Source organism: Panulirus ornatus, chromosome 4, assembly GCF_036320965.1.
Source record: "Panulirus ornatus isolate Po-2019 chromosome 4, ASM3632096v1, whole genome shotgun sequence".
Lineage (NCBI taxonomy): Eukaryota > Metazoa > Arthropoda > Malacostraca > Decapoda > Palinuridae > Panulirus > Panulirus ornatus.
This window is the reverse complement of record NC_092227.1, coordinates 59986562-60007035: the sequence shown is the minus strand read 5'-3', so window position 1 is coordinate 60007035 and position 20474 is coordinate 59986562. Positions and strand designations below refer to the sequence as shown.

Sequence of the window (20474 nt, the reverse complement as noted above, 5' to 3'; positions counted from 1 at the left end):
ACAGAGACCACAGCTCGTGTTTCATGTTGGACTTTCCATAGGATGTGTGATGTGGAACTCAAGACTTTTCTCCTGACGTCGGAAGCAAACAGAACTGTCACCGTCTAAGGAGTGTTTGGTTATAGTTCATTGATCTTCGGTGGAGTTACAGACATATTCTTAATGCAAGATCAGAGTTCTTTAATAGGATAGATACTGACACAATGATTCCCATCCCCATACTCTACTATAATCACCAGTCTTTTATCATAAGTAAAAAGATATAAAGTTGAAGAAGAAAGTGACCATTAAGACTGTGCAATCATGTATTCCATGATGTAAAGTCTGGACCGTCTGTTTACCCCTGTTATTATGTTCTTTTCTTATACGTGTCCGCCATTTCCCACGTTAGCGAGGTATCGCTGGGAGCAGATGAAGACAAGTCGCGTTCGATTGCATCCTCTCGCTAACCATCATGTGTAATGTACTGAAACCCACATCCAGGCCCCACAGACCTTCCTTTCCATGGTTGACTTCGGCCGCTGCACATGCCCTGGTTCAGTCCATTGACAGCACATATCCTTCCCCTGTATATCACATCTTTCCAATTCACGTGATCCCGTGCACACCTTTCATCCTCCTGTTGTTATCTCCCTTACACGAATTACAGTGTCTCGCGTATCACCTCGAGGGAGACATTCCGAAATGTTTCTCTTCATTCTTTAAGCCTCCATCAGCGACCCCGTTATTGAAAGTAAATTCATCTTTTATATTCAGTGGATTGTCAGGTCTTGGCCCTCCAGGATCTGACATGGGAAAACCATTATCGGAACTCGGATTTTGGGGGGACGATACATTCCCGTCGAAAAGTGGGATGAAATATATCAAGTGTTGTTACTTGGGGTTTGGGGGGAACTGGATGCTGCACGAAGATAGAGGAACAGTAGATTCATTCTGACTGTCCTCACACTTCTGGTACAGTATATGAGTAATGCATGTTTATCTGTCTGTTTGTCTAGCTATCTGTCTCTACCTCTCTGTCTATGTCTAGCTGTCTGAAAACACACGGTTAACGTTGCCGGTCATAAGTCAGTCACCATGGGTTCGCCCGGAGTCGGGCCCATATATGTTCGAATCCTGGGGATGGGCAGTCGGCCTTCTCCCAACCCAGGTGTTCATCCTCCCCTCGGGGCTGGTCAGTAAATGAGTACCTAGTTTATGCTAAGGTGAATGTATGTGTGTGTGTGTGTGTGTGTGTGTGTGTGTGTGTGTGTGTGTGTGTGTGTGTGTGTGTGTTTACTAATATAGGAGTAAAGACATGGTACACATATACAAGGTTATGAGACGGGGCAACATGAGTGTAAAACTCTCTTTTACCAATAGCAACAGAAACCCTAAATATTGGTGTTCGTGTTGCAGAATCTGTGCAAGGTTTAAAGCTACCCCAAGTTAGCCTTGAAAGCTATTTGAGGACACCAAAGGCCACCCCCAGCTTTATCAGTTACACATATTTCACTGCACTTATTCAAGATAGGCGATAATTTGGAGCAGCTGATTTAAAGAAAGATAGTGAACCACATCTAACCAAAGCAGATAAGGCTAACACATTGGTGATTTCGGACAAACTTGATTGTTCGTCAAAAATGAAAGATCTTTTATTTGATGATACAGCACACTTTAAACTAAGTAGAAATCCCTTTGACGCTGTTGATTCTCACTGTAATAAACAAACTGAAGTTGTTGCTGAAGGGTAATGATTCTCTCATCAAAAGACTTTCATCATTGTCCCCTTCATTACCATACATGTATGGACTTCTCGAAACACATATGCCAAACTATCCAGCAAGAACTATAGTGAGTTCAGTGTGCTCAATCACGTATAAGTTATCAAAATGGATAGTTTCTTTATCAAGCTCATTAGTGGGTAAGATATCAAATTCTAATATCATGAACAATGTAGATTTAATTAACAAGCTTAATGATATCCAGGCTGATTATGATGTCAGACTTCTTTGTTTTCATGTGTCATCCCTGTTCACAAAATTTCCAGTTGATGACCTCTTACAGATCTGGTTAATGCCTTAGATAATCTTGATATGCCTGTTACAAAAACTGTGTTTCTTGAACGGATGAAATTGTGCATGAAAGGCTGTGTATTTGAATTGAATGGAGAATATCATGGTCAGAAGTTTGGTATGGCAATTGGTTACTTTTTGTCACCTGTACTAAGTACTCTGTACATGAAATTCTTTGCTACAAAATTACTAAAGGATATCCTACCCTATTTGGCAATCTGGCTTAGATATGTAGGTGATGTTCTTTGCATTTGGCCAACAAATGAAAATTGACAAACATTTCTCCCTTTATTTATCACTTAAGTACCTTCCATCAAATTTACTGTGGAACTGGAAAATATTTTTGTTACCATTTTTTGATTGCATGTTCCATAGGGATAGGAACATGTTTAAGTTTAGCATATACAGAAAACCCACTAATGTTTGTTCTTATATTCATTATCACTCAGCTCTATATGACAGATTTAAACGATCATCATTCCAGTTTAGGTTCCTTAGAGCATTACGTATATACAGTGTGGAATTTATTGATGATGAGATTGAGAAGATGCATTCTATTGTATCCAAATCAAAGTATCCTGGATCTTTTATTGATAGATTTGTTAAGTTGGCAAGAAATCATTTTATAAAGTTAAAGCCAAACCTTCCCTTATTACAAAGAATCTTTAGTTCTCCCATTTGGTGATGATTTTATGTTACTCCCCAGCTTGCTTAAAACCTTTATTGTAAATGCTGCCTTCAGCAATAACAATGCTGTTAAGAAAATTCTGTGGGCTGTGTTTACATCATACCTTGTACAAGCTGTAATATGTTTTATATTGGGCAGACTGGCAAGGATTTCTCTGTTAGACTTAAGCAACATAGATATAGTATAAGAACATGATAAGAGTCATATGTTTAAATAATCACGTTAAGAATTATGACCAGAGTATTAATTGGGGTAGTGCAAATTCAGATATATATACTGTAACTCCTTGACCAAGAGAAAATCATTGAAGCTTCTCTTATCAAATGCCAAGGAATTGTAATATTAGCATCAGTGAAGATCTATGCAAAGTGGATAGCTTTGTTGTAGGCAGAACTTGTAAACCGTTCCCTGTCTTGTCCACATTGTAAAATCTTATGACAGGCACGGTGCCAGACCCGAACACCACCAGTGGTACACCAATGGCGTTTTATTTCCGCCTTTTCTCTGTATATAAACTCGCTATTCTGCGTCTTCTATCTCATTCTTGTATCTCCCCTGACGATGTGATCATTACACAAAAGTGCACTTGGGAACTTATCGAGTCTCATTTTCCTCGTGGTTTTCACCAAATACTATTATCACTCGCACCCTTGTGACCTACTGCAATGATATATATATATATATATATATATATATATATATATATATATATATATATATATATATATATATATATATATATATATCCTGATTTACTTGAAAAGTCGTTAGAATGAATTATTTCACTAATACATAAGCTAACACATTATTTCTGACATATAAAGGAAATACACCCCCATATCCTCAAGAAACTTTAGAATTTCGCAGATGATATGGAAATATTATCTGTCTGTATAGAGAGTGACTTTCATATATGATTTTCTCTACCATTCTGTTGCGCTGGGAGATGCGTGACGTAATGCAATGGGGCGACTGTGAAAGGTGTTTTCAGATTTCTCAGGCCAGGTGTCTTGCGCAGCCACATGTAAGGGTCGAGTGGGTCTTTCTCAAGGAACGGCTCTCCGAAACTGGTTTATTTTAGAGTGAGGTCTTCGTCGACGTGGGTCATTTTGACTAGTTGAACGAGTTCCCCCTTTCTCTTGTGGAAATGTAAAGAACAAGTCTAGGGATTATTTGAGATATTCTTGTTCTCGCTCTGACGTAGGATCTGTGTCCATGTCGAGAGGTGAACTTCCCGGGGAAAACATTGTACAGTGTTCTTATGTTCAGACTAATGGTCTCGTGCCAGTTCCCATCGTTAGGATCACCTGCTAACTATCTTGGCTAATTATCTAAGGCATTGTGATACTAGAGTCTCAATAGAAAACGGGAATCTTCATGCTTGTGGGGGTGTATCTCTATAATCATCTTTCAGGCACAAATTGTTGTGGTCTGACCACGCGTTCCAGCATTCCGGAGAAATGACGTTACTGTAGCTATACCTCTGTGTGCGTTGATCGCCTTGAATGACTTTATCACGTAAAGTGAGACAGAAAACATGAGCCATGAAACATGTTTTAGATTTGTTCCATCATCCTGAAACGGTCTGTGTCGACGTATGATTTCCTGACAGGGACGCAGCCAGCCAGGCAGTCAGTGTCACCAGGCCTCAAGCTGTGGTGCCCTTTACAGCCGACGGGTCACTCATGTACCACCGTCTGCGTCAGAAGCTGGACAGTCATGTATACGACTCTAGATATACATAGTATTCATTCATAAAACGCTCATTAAACTCGACTGCACTAGATATACACGATATTCATTCATAAAGCACTCATTAACTCGACTGTACTCATTAACTCGACTCATCTTTCTCAGAATGTCGATATATTTCTGAGGGGACACAGTGCTGGGTGTATGTACTACATTTTCCAGGATAGAGAGAATGAGTGGAGGGGAAAAATGTGTCCAGTGGGATACGTCGCTACGGCTGGTTCCACGGAGGCTCGTGGCTGCGTTGATCTCCATCACCTGACCATGCACCAGTGTTGCGGGTGACGACCGATAGCAACTCCCCAGTACACGGCATGACAGCGGACCTAATGACACGGAACACTTGACTGAGTTGACCTCTCTCTCTCTCTCTCTCTCTCTCTCTCTCTCTCTCTCTCTCTCTCTCTCTCTCTCTCTCTCTCTCTCTCTCTCTCTCTCATACATGTGACATTCTCTTCATCAGTTCAGAAATGATGAAGGTGTCCCCAGTAGTCTTTGCATTAATCAAAAATAATTAAGGTGTTCCTGTAGTCTCCTCAGGGATTATTCGGCTGGCGGGTGGCTCGTTCCAGGAGATATTAATCAGTGATCCTCACAGATAACATCCTCTGATGAACCGCCGGGAAGAAGGACCATTACATTTCACTGCCGACCTCGTAAGCATTTGGGAGCTGAGGGTGTCCAGCGGTGACTGCGGGCGACGCCGGTGGGGTGACCACCTCACGCTTGCTGTATATGGCAAACGTCTTGAAGGTACGACCTGAGGAGAGACCCTGATGCTCATTGGAAGAACAGGAAGGAAAGACACTTGTCTGTTGCTGTATACAAGGTATAATGATGGGCGGGCGGGGGTTGTCCAGCAGCGCCGGTGAAGGCTTGAATTAACTAGAAGCCAGAACATGCCCAAGCCAGCACGGGTCAAACGTCAGAAACTGATGAAAAAGAATACCGAAAAGGTAGTTATAGTATTCATCTAAGTTTTACAACGCTGGATCCAGAACTGTTTCATATAAACGCAAGACAGAGCATCGAGGTTCTTGTATTTTGCGCATTTCTTTCGCGACCGTCGCAGTCTAAGATGTCATTTTGTAGCGGTCGAACTCCATGGGCGGTGGCGCATATTTTTTCTTTCTTCCACCTTATACCTGAAGACTATGTGGACACAGAGGATTATGGACTGTTGAACGGCGCGATGAATATTAATGACGGACAAAAACGGTGCCAGTCCATCCAAGTCCACTTTTTTTTTTTCTTCAAACGCCACTTATACCGTGAAGTTATGTGAGATGTGAAGTTATGTGAGATGAGATAATCTTCTGATGGAAGGAAAAGCCTTTTCTTTTCACCGGCGTAACAGCGTGTAATGTGCGAAAGTATGGGGTTAAAACCATTCACTCGGGTCTCTGTTTTTTATGCGTCCGAGGTCATTGGTCACCCTCTATAAAGCATACAAACTTAAGAAGCTTTCACCATAAATACACACACACACACACACACACACACACACACACACACACACACACACACACACAAGGAAATGGAAAGGTCGACGTGTCAAACGCTTTCGTCTGATTCCATCGTCAGGACTGATTACAGTTAGACATAATCAGAATATGATACACGAGCCGCCACTGGGAGGGGCAGGTGGATGAATTAAGAAACAGGTGAAGGGATTAAGGCCCAGGTCACCCTCGACAACCTCACCTCACTCAAGTTACAGTTGTACTCAGGTTAATCTGTGTTCTGGGAATCATATTTGATTTTTTCATTCATAAAGTTATCTTGTTTGTATAAACTAACTTAGTGGTTCATAATGATATTTTTGCCATGTTTGGTAATGCACGATTCATATTATTTCTATCCATTACTAAGTTATTGTATGTGATAACCTTAACACTGCTCCAGCCAACTTGATTACCGAAGTCTTAGAATTGCTGACACAAATATTGTCTTTGTCAGCCTTTCGTCACTCATTCTCTCTATGATTGCAGTCCAATTTCAGCACACCCTCTTCAAATCTCTCAACTGCTCTCGTTTTATTACCCTACATCTTTCGTACCCTGTTATAGTTTGCTCGATCAAACCACCTCACATCACATATTGTCCTCAAACATTGCATCTACCCTACTCCGCACATCCTCATCTTTAGCCCCTGCCTCTCATCAATACAAGCATTGTTGGAATGACCATACCCTCAAAGATACTCATTTTCGCCCTTCCAGATAAGAACCTCTCATTCCACACATTTGTCATTGCTCCCAGGACCTTCGCACCTTCATCCGCCCTATTGTTCCCTTCCGTTCCATGGTTTCATTTGCTGCCATGTCCACTCCCTGGTATCTAAAACACCCCACTTTCTCCAAATTTTCTTCTCAAGTTCACACGCAAGCAAAGTGTCCATCTACGCTTCTAAACTTGATAATCATGCTTCTATTGACAGTTAGTTGTTCTCATCTTCCTTCTTTCACACACTCTTCCAAGCTCATTCACCAACTTCTGCAGCTTCTCACTCAAATCTGCCACCAGTGCTGTGTTGTCAACAAGTGACTCGCTTCCCAGGCTCTCTCTCTCTCTCTCTCTCTCTCTCTCTCTCTCTCTCTCTCTCTCTCTCTCTCTCTCTCTCTCTCTCTCTCTCTCTCTCTCTCTCTCTCTCGTTTTAAAGAGTGTGTGAAAGGAAGACGTTCAAAGGAACATTTGAATAAAAGCAAGGTTTTTAGGTTCAACTGGGTTGAGAGACTGTATGGGATGTAAGTGTGAATGGAAAAAACCTGGAAGTGAAGTGTTTTAGATACTGGGAGTGGACATGGCAGTGAGTGGAACCATGGAAGCGGAAGTGGGTCATAGGGTGGGGGAGGGGGCGAAGTTCTGGGAGTTTTGAAGAAAGTGTGGAAAGTGAGAACGTTATCGGGGGGGGGGGGGGCAAAAATGGATCTGTTTGAAGATATAGTAATCCCAACAGTGTCATACGGATTCGAGGAATACGTTATAGATAAGGGTATGCAGGAGGAGGGTGGATGCATTGGAAAAGAAATATTTGAAGACAATATGTGGTGTGAGGTACTTTAATGTAGTAAACAATGACAGGGTAAGAGAGATTTATGGTGATAGAATGGATATGGTTGAGAGAGCTGAACAGGGTGTGCTTCAGGCGTGCAAGGAATAGAGTGCATTGGAACGATGTGGTATAACGGGGTCGACGTGCTGTCAGTGGATTGAACTAGGGCATGTGAAGCGTCTGGGGTAAACCATGGAAAGTTTTGTGGGGCCTGGATGTGGAAAGGGAGCTGTGGTTTCGGTGCATTATACATGACAGCTAGAGACTGTGTAAACGAATGTGGCCTTTGTTGTCTTTTCCTAGCGCTACTTCGCGTGCGTGCGAGGGAAGGGAGTTGTCATTTCATGTGTGGCGGGGTGGCGACGGGAATGAATAAAAGCGGTAAGTATGAATTATATATATATATATATATATATATATATATATATATATATATATATATATATATATATATATAGATGTATGTATACGTTGAAATGTATATAAATGTTTATATGTGCGTGTGGACGTGTATGTATATACATGTGTATGTGGGTGGGTTGGGCCATTCTTTCGTCTGTTTCCTTGTGCTACCTCGCTAACGCGGAAGACAGCGACAAAGTATGATATATATATATATATATATATATATATATATATATATATATATATATATATATATATATATATATATATATATATACATATATATATATATATATATATATAAAGTTGACCTTGTAGGCTTTTATGACCGGCAGTAATCAACCAACCATATAGAGAACCCATTGACCGGTTAACCGAGTACATTCAACAGACTTTACTATCTAATCATCTAATTGATCCATGTTCGTTAGTGAGACTACTCTACCACCCCCTCCAGACGCCCCTCTTGGTCCTGTCGAGATGCTAGACGTATTCGAATCTTTGCACGCAAGACGAACTAGCCGACATGCCAAGCGGCCCTCCAGTTCACGGCACGGAACAGTTCACAATTGGAATGTGAATCACGCCCTTATCCATCCATTGATCAGCCATAGGTTGTACATTTTACTGATGAAAACATAGATGAGCAGTTGCCACTCTGGGTTGTAGCGCCACCAGTGGGCGTTTTTTTAATTGAAAAAAGAGGTGGGGGGCTTGTAATATATAGGGGGGGCACTAGGAGGATGCTCAGAAAATTTCAGTGAGTTTGATTTCGATAAGTTTTAGAACAATACAGAAGTATTAATTATTTCGAGAAGACTTAACGTATCAGCTTTCCATTCATCGACCTCAGTACCACTTTAGGCTGTCAGAATGCGTTCCATTTGGGAAATATATTTCAGTTTCTATTGGGCGGTCATCTGCCATCATTCTCTCTTGAAAAGGGGGCGCCTGGGTTAACAAATGCTTGGGAAACACTTGGTTTATGATGAGGCCTATTACCCCGCCTGGTCTCTCTATCTCTTATTCGTGTTCACACTGCTGATGGAAGGGTGGACTGAAAGATGCTTTAAGAGCAAGGGGCCTGGTCGTGCAAGACGGTATAAGGCGTGCACGAATTAGTGCGAATTGGAACGATGTGGCTGGTATATATATATAAGGCGACGTGCTGTCAGTGGGCTTAAGCTAAACATCTGAAGCGGTGAGGAGTTACCTACCACTGGACGGAGTGTAGGGGGCGCTTGGTTGTGGATACGGGACACAGGTTTCAGTTTGCCATACACGATAGCTAGAGATGCTTGAGTGGATGTGAGCGAATGGAGTCATTGATCGCGTGTGCATTTCGTCAGACCTCACGTGTAAGGGTTTTCAAGATAGAGGATGACCGGAAGAGGACGAAGATTTAGTGGGTAAGTTCTGGAAATATAGTGAACATATATATATATATATATATATATATATATATATATATATATATATATATATATATATATATATTTTTTTTTTTTTTTTTTTGCCGTTGTCTCCAGCGTTTGCGAGGTAGCGCAAGGAAACAGACGAAAGAAATGGCCCAACCCATCCACATACACATGTATATACATACACGTCCACATACGCACATATACATACCTATACATTTCATCGTACACATATGTATACATACACAGACATATACATACATACACATTTATATAATTCATACTTGCTGCCTTTGTTAATTCCCGTCGCCAACCCACCACACATGAAATGACAACCCCCTCCCCCCGCACGCGCGCGAGGTAGCGCTAGGAAAAGACAACAAAGGCCACATACGGTCACACTCAGTCTCTAGCTGTCATGTATAATGCACCGAAACCACAGCTTCCTTTCCACAACCAGGTCCCACAAAACTTTCCATGGTTTACCCCAGACATCCACAAATCTCTCTTACACGCGCCTCTCAATTATCACGTAATCCAGTAACGCTCTCTGGCCATCTCTCCTACTTACATACGTATACTTATGTATATCTCTCTTTTTAAACCAGGTATTCCCAATCACCAGTCCTTTTTCCGCACACAAATCTACAAGCTCTTCACCATTTTCATTTACAACACTGAACACCCCATGTACACCAATTATTCCCTCAACTGCCACATTACTCACCTTTGCATTCAAATACCCTTCACTATAATCCGGTCTCGTGCATCAAAACTGCTGACACACTCACTCAGCTGTTCCCAAAAGACTTGCCTCTCATGATCTTTTTTCTTATGCCCAGGTGCATAGGCACTAATAATCACCCATCTCTCTCCACCCACTTTCAGTTTTACCCATATCAATCTAGAGTTTACTTTCTTACACTCTATCACATACTCCCACAACTCCTGTTTCAAGAGCAGTGCTACTCCTTCCCTTGCTCTTGTCTTCTCATCAACCCCTGACTTTGTTCCCAAACATTCCCAAACCACTCTTCCCCTTTTCCCTTGAGCTTCGTTTCACTCAGAGCCAAAACATCCAGGTTCCTTTCTTCAAACATATTACCTATCTCCTTTTTTCTCATCTTGATTACATCCACACTTATTTAGACACCCCAATGTGAACTTTCGAGGATGATCAGCACTCCCCGCATGACATTTGCGCACATGCACGGACATATGCATATAAAGAACCATACATATAATTATCCATACATACGCATACACATATATACACATGTACACATTCATACTTTTTCACCGTCATCCACTCCCTACGCCACCCCGCCCTATAGGAAACAACACAAAATGCATGAAAGAAATGAAAAACTTGATAACATAAATTTTCTTGTTTCTCCCCACACTCGTCGTCCCCCGTATCAGCTAAGTGGCACTAGGAAACAGACGAAGAAAGACCACATCCGCTCACATCCATACTCGATCTATCATCTGTAACGAACCGAAACCACAGCTCCTTATTAATATCCAATCGCCACAGACCTTTTTCCATGGTTTACCCCAGAATCTTCACATGCCCTGGTACAGTACGTCCATTGACAGAACGTTGACCCCAGAATACCACATCGTTCCAATTCACATTGTTCTGTGCACGCCTTTCACTCTCCTGCATGTTCAGGCCCCGATCACTGAAAGTCTTTTCACTCCATCCGTCCATCTCCAATTTGGTCTCCCCGCTTTCCTTCTTCTTCCACTTCTGACACATATATCCTCTTTGTCAACCTTTCATCGCTCATTCTTTTCATGTGTCCAGACCATTTCAGCACAGCACCCTCTTCCGCTCTCTTCACTTTACTACCACACATCTCCTTTACCCTTTTATTACGTACTTGATCAAACCTCCTCACACCACATATTGTCCTCAAACATTCCATATTCAACACATCCACCCTTCGCACAACCTTATCTATAGGCTATGCCTTGTTGGGACTACAATTCCTTCAAACATACCCATTTTTGCTTTCCGAGATAACGTTCTGTCTTTCCACACAGTCCTCAGTGCTCCCAGAACCTTCGACCCCTTCCCTACCGTATGACACTTCCGCTTCCATGGTTCCATTCGCTCCCATGTTCACTCCAAGATATCTAAAACACTTTATTCAAACTCAGTCACCAACTTCTGCAGTTTCTCACTCGAATCAACCACCAGTGCTCTATAATCAGAAAGCAACAACTGACTCACTTCCCAGGACCTCTCATCCCCAGCAGATTGCATACTCGCCCCTCCCTCCAAGACTCTTTCATTTACCTCCCTAACCACCCCATCCTTAAATGAATTAAACAACCATGGTGACATCACACCCCTGCCGCAGACCAACCTTCACTTGGAACCACCCACTCTCCTCTGTACCTACTTGTACACACGCCTTACACCCTTGATAAAAGCTTTTCACTGCTTGTTGCAGCTCACCTCCCACAACATATGTTCTTAATACCATCCACAAACCTTGTCTTTCAGCCCTATCATAATCCTTCTCCGAATCCATAAATGCCATGTCTTAGTATGTTCACACACATGTAGAGAAGACAGGAAAACGTATAAAATTTGCCTGCGCCAGAGCTATCCAGTTTTTGTAGACCACGAATTTTCATGTTACAATTTTTCGTTTATTTATTAAGAGAAGATTCATTGATATTACTCTTAATCAAAGAGTTACAGGTTATAACTGAATTAACTCTATTTCAGTCAGTACAATGGTCATAATTTCTAACATAACTAACAAAGCATTTGAATCTTGTCCTGTTCTTATGTAGTGCTTATGTTGCTTAAGTTTAACAGAGAGATCCTTCCCATTCTGCCCAATATAAAACACTGCAGCTTCTCAAGGTATTCTGCAAACACAGCCTGCAGTATTTTCAAGCGAGTTTTTGATGAGGATATTCTTAATGCTACTGTTATTGCTGAAGGATATATTCTCATTAAAAGATTTGATACACAAAGTGATTTCTTTGCCAGCTTAAGAGATCTATCGGTGAAAGATCTAGGATATTTTAACTAGGGTCCAGTAGAATTCGTCTTCCCGAACTCCTTAGTGAATACTAGACTGCGCAGTGCCTTGAGGAACATCGACTGGAATCAGGATTGTTTACATCTATCATTGTTGAACTGAATGATAATAGAACACACCAAATTTAACGACACGAATTTTGGTCTTTCATTGTATATTAAAGTCACTTCCTCCTTGACTGGAGAGTCTCAGATTTTTTTTCATCGTAGATTTATAAGTCTGTAGTTCAAAAACTAGTATGCACTCCGATAAATATTATCATACTTACATAAAATTACTGTGCCCTTATGCATTAGTAGAGATATCTCGGCCTGCTGTATAGCTGTATCTAACTAGATCACCATCACTTTCAAAATGTCCTTTTTCGCTAACGCCTTCAACCGTTCATTCACCGTTTTCTACTCCGTAAACACCATACTATTCACGGCAGCCTTAAAGATTATCGTCATAGTCTTCCGCGAGATCGTAGTCCCCTCCGCCATCGTCAAGCTACTTGGGGCCTGTGGCGCAGAGGTCGGCCATCGCAAGAGGGTCGAGGTCGTCGAAGCTGGTGCGGTTGGTGCAGGTCGGGTAGAGGAGGTGGCTCATGTAGTTGTCGTTGCGGATGATCCAGAAGATCTCGCAGTCGCACTCCAGCCTTGTGCCTGGCGGAGGGACATGCCGTTAGTTCGAGGGGTATCGTTTCCTGGTTATCGTACGTGTTTACGGGAATTGCTGTACAGACTCGCGTGCTACGAGTGGTGTTGAGAGAGCGAGAGAGTCACAGCTGCCTTGTCACCATATGTTGGTTTTAGAGATAGTCTGTGAAGTGATGTTCCGATTCCAGTATGAGATGAGATATGAAACAACGTAATGGAGTAGAATAGATATTGAAAATAATCCCAGTTCAAGAAATGCTTCTAATACTGAGATGTTGAAAAAAATTATCTTTTTTACAGATTCCATCACACACACACACACACACACACACACACACACACACACACACACACACACACACACACACGGGCTCTTGACCATATTTCAACCGTAAGCCGATCACTATCTACCACCCCAGCCAATGCGATCCATCGGTTGGAGGAAGGATAATTTCTTTTTTTTTTTTAATAGAGTGGTTAGAGGAGAAGAAGAAGAGGTGGGACAGGGTTGAGGATTAGCTCGAAATGGAAGAAAAGGTTTGTGTACGTGTGGCTGGTTTCCAGGAAGCCCTTGCAGTATTAGGGTTTGTATGTAGTTATATTTTATCTTTTGATTATTGAAAGGAGATTCGCTGAGCTCAGTAAAACATTGTTCACTGCGTTCATTGATGAGGGACTGTAGCCTCTCCAGTGTTTTGAGGTTTTTCAGGGAACCAGAGACGATCCATGTTTATACTGGTGTCAAGATCTCCAATTGGTCTGTGGTTTGTACTATCGTTGTCCCCAAGTCTGCGCTGCTCCTCTTTGGTATGAACTGACAAAAGGGAGATTAGGAATACACCGTTTGTATAAACCCAGATACGGAAGGGGAAAGAAATGAGAAAAATAATGAGTGAGGTAGGAGGCTTGCATATAGAAAACGGAGACTTTAAAGAAGAGGCAGAAGCAGCAAGTGTATGGATGTGGATCGTGCGAAGCCAGGCCAAGATATGTAAATGGCATGCACTGTGAATATGTAGATTTGACAGATTTGGCGTACGCGGTATGTGAGACTGTCTGGATCCCACCACCCAGAAAAAATGTATCAGCATTCTTCAACGAAGGGAAATGCAGCCTCAGAGACAGACTTGAGCTCAGGTATTAAAGTGGTTATGAAAATCCTGTCTAGTGGAAAGACGTTGCCCAGAGCAATGCCGACAGACTCATCGCGTGGTAGTGATCAGAGTGATGGATACCTCCAGATGGAGCAGAGAAATGGTTACCCCATGTGACGCAAGGAAGGCAGTGGGAAGGGACAGCCAAATGGGGAGATGCAACATAGGGGAGGTAGGAGGGAACATCCAAAGGAGGAAAAGCCCCTCATTCCCTTGTATAGATATGTAAAGGATCTGAACACTTGTTTCCATGCACGACAGTAACATGACCAGCAGCTTTGTGCTCCAGGAGCTGTGACCCTTGTCACTCTCTAGCGTACTGCCAAATCTCTATGACACGGGCACTGCCCATCCCCTGGATCCTGGCATAATCTCAGAGAGTTTGAAACTGATTCCAGGCCCTGCTTCAGAAAGGAGGAGGGAAAGCATTTTGAGAGAGAGAAAAAAAATAGCAGCGACATCACACGTGAAAGTTATGAAAGTTCTAAGATTTGACTAACCCAACAGGTTCATCGGTCTTCATGACCCCGGGCAGTGTGGCATCAAGGCGGGAAGTTCATGCCTCTTCCACGTTCTCGAGCACTATAGTATAATCGTAGAGACACTGGAGAACAAAAATTAATACAGATATAATGTATACAGATTGTCAACGAGGAAAATTATTAATCTAGCCTAACCTAACCTAAACTAACCTGGAAAACTGGGAAGATAGAAACAAATTTCTTCACTAAGGTCACACAAAACGTTAATGCAAACCATCAGTGCGTCCGTCAAGTGCCTCTAAACTGGAAAGTTGAGTTTACCAGTGAACCGGCTTACTTCTGACTTGTTTCTTATTCCAGTTTCTGACTCAGATTGGGGATCACAGTTTCCTTATTATTATCATGTGAGTGTTACCAAAATAGCCGGCAATCTCCCGGTGAAAGACACTGAGAAACATGAAGCAGACATTCGCGGAGTATTATGGTGGACTGCTGATTATCGTATTTTCTAATTTTTTCTTTTTCCATAGTGGAAACTTGCAACTTTTACGATACAGAAGTAAGAAAACAATGGAGATTACAAGACGGAAAGGAACTCACTCACATCCCAAAGAAGTAATGGAAACGGTCTGGGTGTAATGTTCTCCGATGACCGTACCTTCAGCGTGCATGAGAGGGGAGCTTAGTGGCCTCTTCCAGACAGACGGCAGGATTCCACAGGAAAACAATAGGCACGATTCATGATGACTACCCTCCAGGAACTAATAATGTCTCGAATACAGTATATATATATATATATATATATATATATATATATATATATATATATATATATATATATATATACATACATACATATATCGAGAATTTAATTAATAACATAAATATGAATGAAATCATTAAGATTATACTTCAAAATTGATAATACCATCCAGGTTCACTAATATCCAGAGATCTCCAAACCACTTGCGAAAATCCACCTGGTGTTTTTCGTAACCGACAGGTGAACCTCAGTAAGCACTTTCATCATCGTATTGGATGGAGTTACATACTCGTTCGTGCCTAATGTTCACTAGTTTTTTTGGTTTCTTGTAGCACATTCAGGGGAGTCTGGTTGAGGCTCCTGTGCTGAATGTAGCGTTAATAACAATATACTTATCCCTGATGAACGGACACTCTGGCTGACGACCCGTAGTGCATTACTGGTTATTGAAAAAGAAAAAAGAAAAGACAGTGATACACATGTGCCAGTATGAATAGAACAGATGATAACTGAATACATTGATGCTCATGGTTGCAGAAATGTTGGGTAAAGCAGTTTAGTAACACAGATGTTAACCGTCAGAACTGGTCTTCACTAGTGTCAGTTTCCAGTTGCCATTATTCACATATTCAAGTAATTTCTGTTTCACGGATCAGGTTTTACCGCTTACGAAACGAAAGAAAACCTTGTGCCAAAGTGATTAACTTCTTTCTTTGTTAAGTTGGGGGGCTCTCTGACTGTATTAAAAATGTTTCGCTACATCTCACTTAAATGTAGCAAACGCAATTATAAGTGTTGTAACATAATCCAGGTTTTTGCCACGTCTGTCGACCCTGAGGTCAGTGCACTACTTGCTGGTATCCACATCTGTTTTGTCATAGTATCTCATGAGGTTTTATCATTGCTGGTTTATCATTATTGCTTTACTTCATATCCAGGAACTTTTCTCTTAGGAGGTCTTTCCCTAAGAACTCAAGCCAGTCCATATGAGTAATAGATTTTTCTGTAATATCTATGAACAGTCCACATCCTTCAATTCTGCTCCCTCTTCTCTCACACAATCTGCATCTCGTATTGACACAACTTCCTCCATAAACTCGGACTTGGACAGGATATCTCAGTGGGATAGACAAGACCTTGTCAGGTTTAATGCCTCCAAGACCCTATTTCTACCCGTCTCTCTGTCGAAAGCTCCTCACATCTGCAATTCCACCTCTTGACTCCATGAACATACTTGGTATTACTGTAACATCCACTCTTACATGAAAACTCCACATTATTGGAAATAGCTGAGTCTGTCTCTTAAGAAACTGGATGTTCTGTTTAAATGTCGAGACTTCTCTTCTGAACAGTTGCTTCGTTTATAAAAGGGATTGATTCGTTCTTGCATGGAGTAGTGCTCTCACATTTGGGGTGGTTCTTGTTCTTCATTCTTACTTGATAGAGTTGAGTCGAAAGCGGTCCGACCTATAAACTCTCCCAGGCTAACTTCCAAACTTGACCCCATTCCCCTACGCCGCAATGATAGTTCACTTTCCGTCTTTTATAGGTATTACTTCGGTTTTTGCTCCCGACAGCTGACTGCTTGTGTCCCCCACACCCCTAGCTAGACGCGGTAATCTGCTTTGTCAAATAATATTGTGTGGCCATCGACAACTCAACGGTGGGCCGTTTTGATACCTGCTTCTTTCTCTACGCGTTGAACTTTGGAACTCTCTTCCTTCTCATGTTTTTTTTTTTTTTCCCAATAACTATGAACTGGCACATTTCAAAAGACAGGTTTTTCACTGCCTCCAAACTCCGTAAAGGCTTTCCCTTGTCTTTTCTTTTTCCGTAACTTAATTCTCTTTAAATTTCAGTTAAGGTTCGGCCTTGACGTGGGCTTTTGTCTGTAACTATAGCCTCCAATGTAAAAAAAAAAAATAGTTTATACCTGTCTTATATAAGAAGACTAAAAAACCGATCACGGGGGAACAGATGGCTTACAGTCACCCACAAAACACTGAATTACTCCCACTGATCGTGAAGACCGAAGATTTAGCAAAGACATAAGGAAATGTAACCATGTAATACAGCAGCCCGAATGACGCACTAGCCATGCTTACAGATCACCGCAGTAACGGGCGGAAATACGGTAACCCCCGAGCAGCAACAGTGCCCTCGAGACAAGCATTGACTACACCAAGTTTGCTAACTCAGCAGACAGTGTATGTGTTACCCTGACAGCCGACACATACCATATAGCACGGGGCGCAGGAGGAAAACGAAGACCCCCCAGCATATTAGGGCATAACAACAGATGATCGAAAACATCTTGAAATGTTGCATTAACTTCATGAACCGCATTGAACAATAGCCGTAAACATTAGGAGAAAACAATTCATCATCGAACACCAACCAAGCAGACCGGGCTGCGCGGGGAAGCTTGCTGGAACAGACGCCAACACGTTTTCTCCCCGACCTGTTCTCTCTGGGCGATTCCTGGAATTGATCCCACAGCCAGCCAGCATCCGAAGTAAACCAGTACACACCTGACCAGTCAGGTGTGTATAAAAAAAAAGGAAAAAAAAAAAATCAAGAGCAACAGATGTCGTTTTTCCGGTTCTCAACTAAATCTTTTGACTTGTATGATTATTGCGTTTCGCTGCCACCGTCTACGTAATACTCTAGATATTGTGCATGACTCTGAATGTAATATGGTGGAAAGTTCGAGAAAGCATTCAGACGAAAGCTCGGGAAAAACGGAGACTCGCTAGAATTCAGATATTGCATAGACAGTCTTCTTTGGCAGTATCATATACCTTCAGAAAATGAGAGCACCTTCTTATTACCTTTCTACCTAAGAGCAACTACGACGAAAATTTGCCGTGGCGGCAGTGCTGGCGCGACCTGCTCACCGCATACAAAGGAATACAAGGGAACTCGCGCAGCAACAAGCTTGGCTCTTTCGAGGCTGTTTCTGACGGAGGAAGACCTCATAAATTCGCAGATTAGTGTGGTAAAAGTTAGAAGGCATGCAAGGGAATTCAGAGACAATAACCTGTAAACTGTCAGTATGGCAAAGGAGGCGAAAATGATGCAAATCGTGGATTTGTGAAATACTTATCATTCTCATTCAAACGTGTGTCTATGTTACTGCTTTCAACGACACTGATTGGTGAATCATTCCACCTGTTAACAGCCCGATTGAAGAAAATGTTTTTTCACCTCATTTGAGGTAAAACGTTTGCCCAAGAGTTTGTATACATTACTGCGTGTGAAATGGAACGAATCAAGTCTTTAAGCAGCTTGTCAGATCATCAAAGCCTTTGATAGTTTTGAATACTTGCATTAGATCCCCTCTTGACCTTCTTTTTTCTAAGCTAAATGGATTCCAATCGTATTGTCTGCTCTCATAGGATCTGTTTCTCAGCTCGGAAATCGTCTTGGTAGCTCGACGCTGCACTATCATCATTCTGTCTCTTTTTTTTCTTTTAGATACGGTGACCAAAATTGAACTCAGTGTTCAAGATGGGACGAACCAATGAAATGTAAAGAGTAAGAATGATTTCCTTAGACTTTATGTCGAAGGCACTTCCTATGAATCCAAGAAATTAGTTCGTTCTTTTCGCTGCTTCTGTGCACCACTCGTTGTAAGTCGCCGGAAATTATCACGCTCAAGTCTTTTTCCCTCATTTACCTTTTCGAGTCCAATTCATCCTGTAGCTCACCTTTTTGTTATTTACTATCGATGTTTAAAACTGCTCTTACCAGTATTAAGATTCATTTGCCTCCTATAAACCCAGTCCATACGTGTTTCTGTCCCGGTTTAAAGTTTCAGATTTTCAAATTCATACGTGTTTCTATTCCAGTTTGAACTTTCAGACTTTCAAATTCGTTTGTAGATTAATTTTTCAGTTTAGAGTCATCTGCGAATTTTGATATCTTACAGTGCAGTCCTAGTATCATGATATTAAACTTGATGTATATTAGAAAGAGGACTGGTCCTAAGACTGATCCTGGTGGCACACCACTTGTTACGTCTAACCAGTCTGAGGCTTAGCCATTAACACAACTCTTTGTTTACATCCAGGTAATCAATTTCCTATCCACTGAATTACAACCCACGGTACCATGTACTTGATATTTGCCAGTAACCTTTGATGCGGAACCGTATCGAACGGTTCTTGAAAATCTAGGTCATATGATGACATGATCTGCCTTCTCTCACTTCATCATACTTGTTAATTGTATCGTGAAAGAAGTCATGCAGATTTGTCAGGCATGAGCGATTCCGTCGAAAACCAGGCCAAGAATCGTTTATTAAGTGTTGGTCCTCTCGGATAGATAGGGTAATCGTTATAAAAAAAAAAAAAAAAAACATGAAGGACCAGTTTGATCTCCTCACGATTCTCAGACGTGGATCGAAGCCCTTAGGTTCTCTATTCTCATTGATCTACAGCAAATTATCTCCCTCATCCATATTCCTGACCCCTGTGACCAACCTTCCAATATTCTAAATCTGTTATTCACCTCTCATCCTTCCCGCTGTAACAACACAGTCATCTCTCCCTCAGTTGTTTCATCTATTTTAAGAGAACCCCCTCCCCCTCCAAGCAGACCCTTCTAAGCGTAACTATTGGCACCTCAACAAAGCTGACTGGAATTACTTACGAAAATTCCTGTCTGACTTTCCTTGGGTAAATTGCTGTCCCTTGCGTGGTGATGCGTCTATCTCCACCACACGTATAGATGATGTTCTTACGGGAATGAAAGCATTTATCTTTTCTACTTCCAAAACGACCTCTTCTTCCAATCCTAGGTTCAACCGCGCCTGTTATGTGGCTATTCGGGCAAGGGATCAGGTATATCGGGTTTGGAAAAACTCTCCTTCCTCCGACTTCCATTCAACATTTATGACCGCCTGTAGTCAGTGCAACCGCATTATCTGTGAGGCAAAGCGTTCCTTTATTCAAAGGAAGTGTGATAACCTCTCCTCGTCATGCACTGGTAGGTCTTTC

At 41.8% G+C, this 20474-nt stretch overlaps 2 protein-coding genes across 13 annotated transcripts in view; one reads left to right on the top strand and one right to left on the bottom strand.

Moving 5' to 3' along the window:
- The window catches only part of LOC139766508 (uncharacterized), a 1237960-nt gene that overhangs the window by 847339 nt on the left and 370147 nt on the right, over window positions 1-20474 (top strand). The window lies entirely within an intron of this gene.
- LOC139766471 (oplophorus-luciferin 2-monooxygenase non-catalytic subunit-like) overlaps window positions 1-20474 on the bottom strand; it is a 175379-nt gene that overhangs the window by 29175 nt on the left and 125730 nt on the right. For 2 of the 6 annotated variants that reach the window (XR_011716912.1, XM_071695158.1), the window contains 2 exons: window positions 14730-14833; window positions 12946-13081 (listed from right to left, as the gene is read on the bottom strand). The exons of 2 other annotated variants lie outside the window; for them this stretch is intronic. Coding sequence is in view for 3 of the 4 variants with exons in the window: in XM_071695158.1 (XP_071551259.1) it covers window positions 14772-14833 (62 nt within the window). In the remaining variant the exon portion in view is untranslated. Of the gene's footprint in view, window positions 1-10053; window positions 13082-14729; window positions 14834-20474 lie in introns of those variants that run through there. 2 more of the 6 variants (XM_071695175.1, XM_071695156.1) reach the window with 2 other exon arrangements.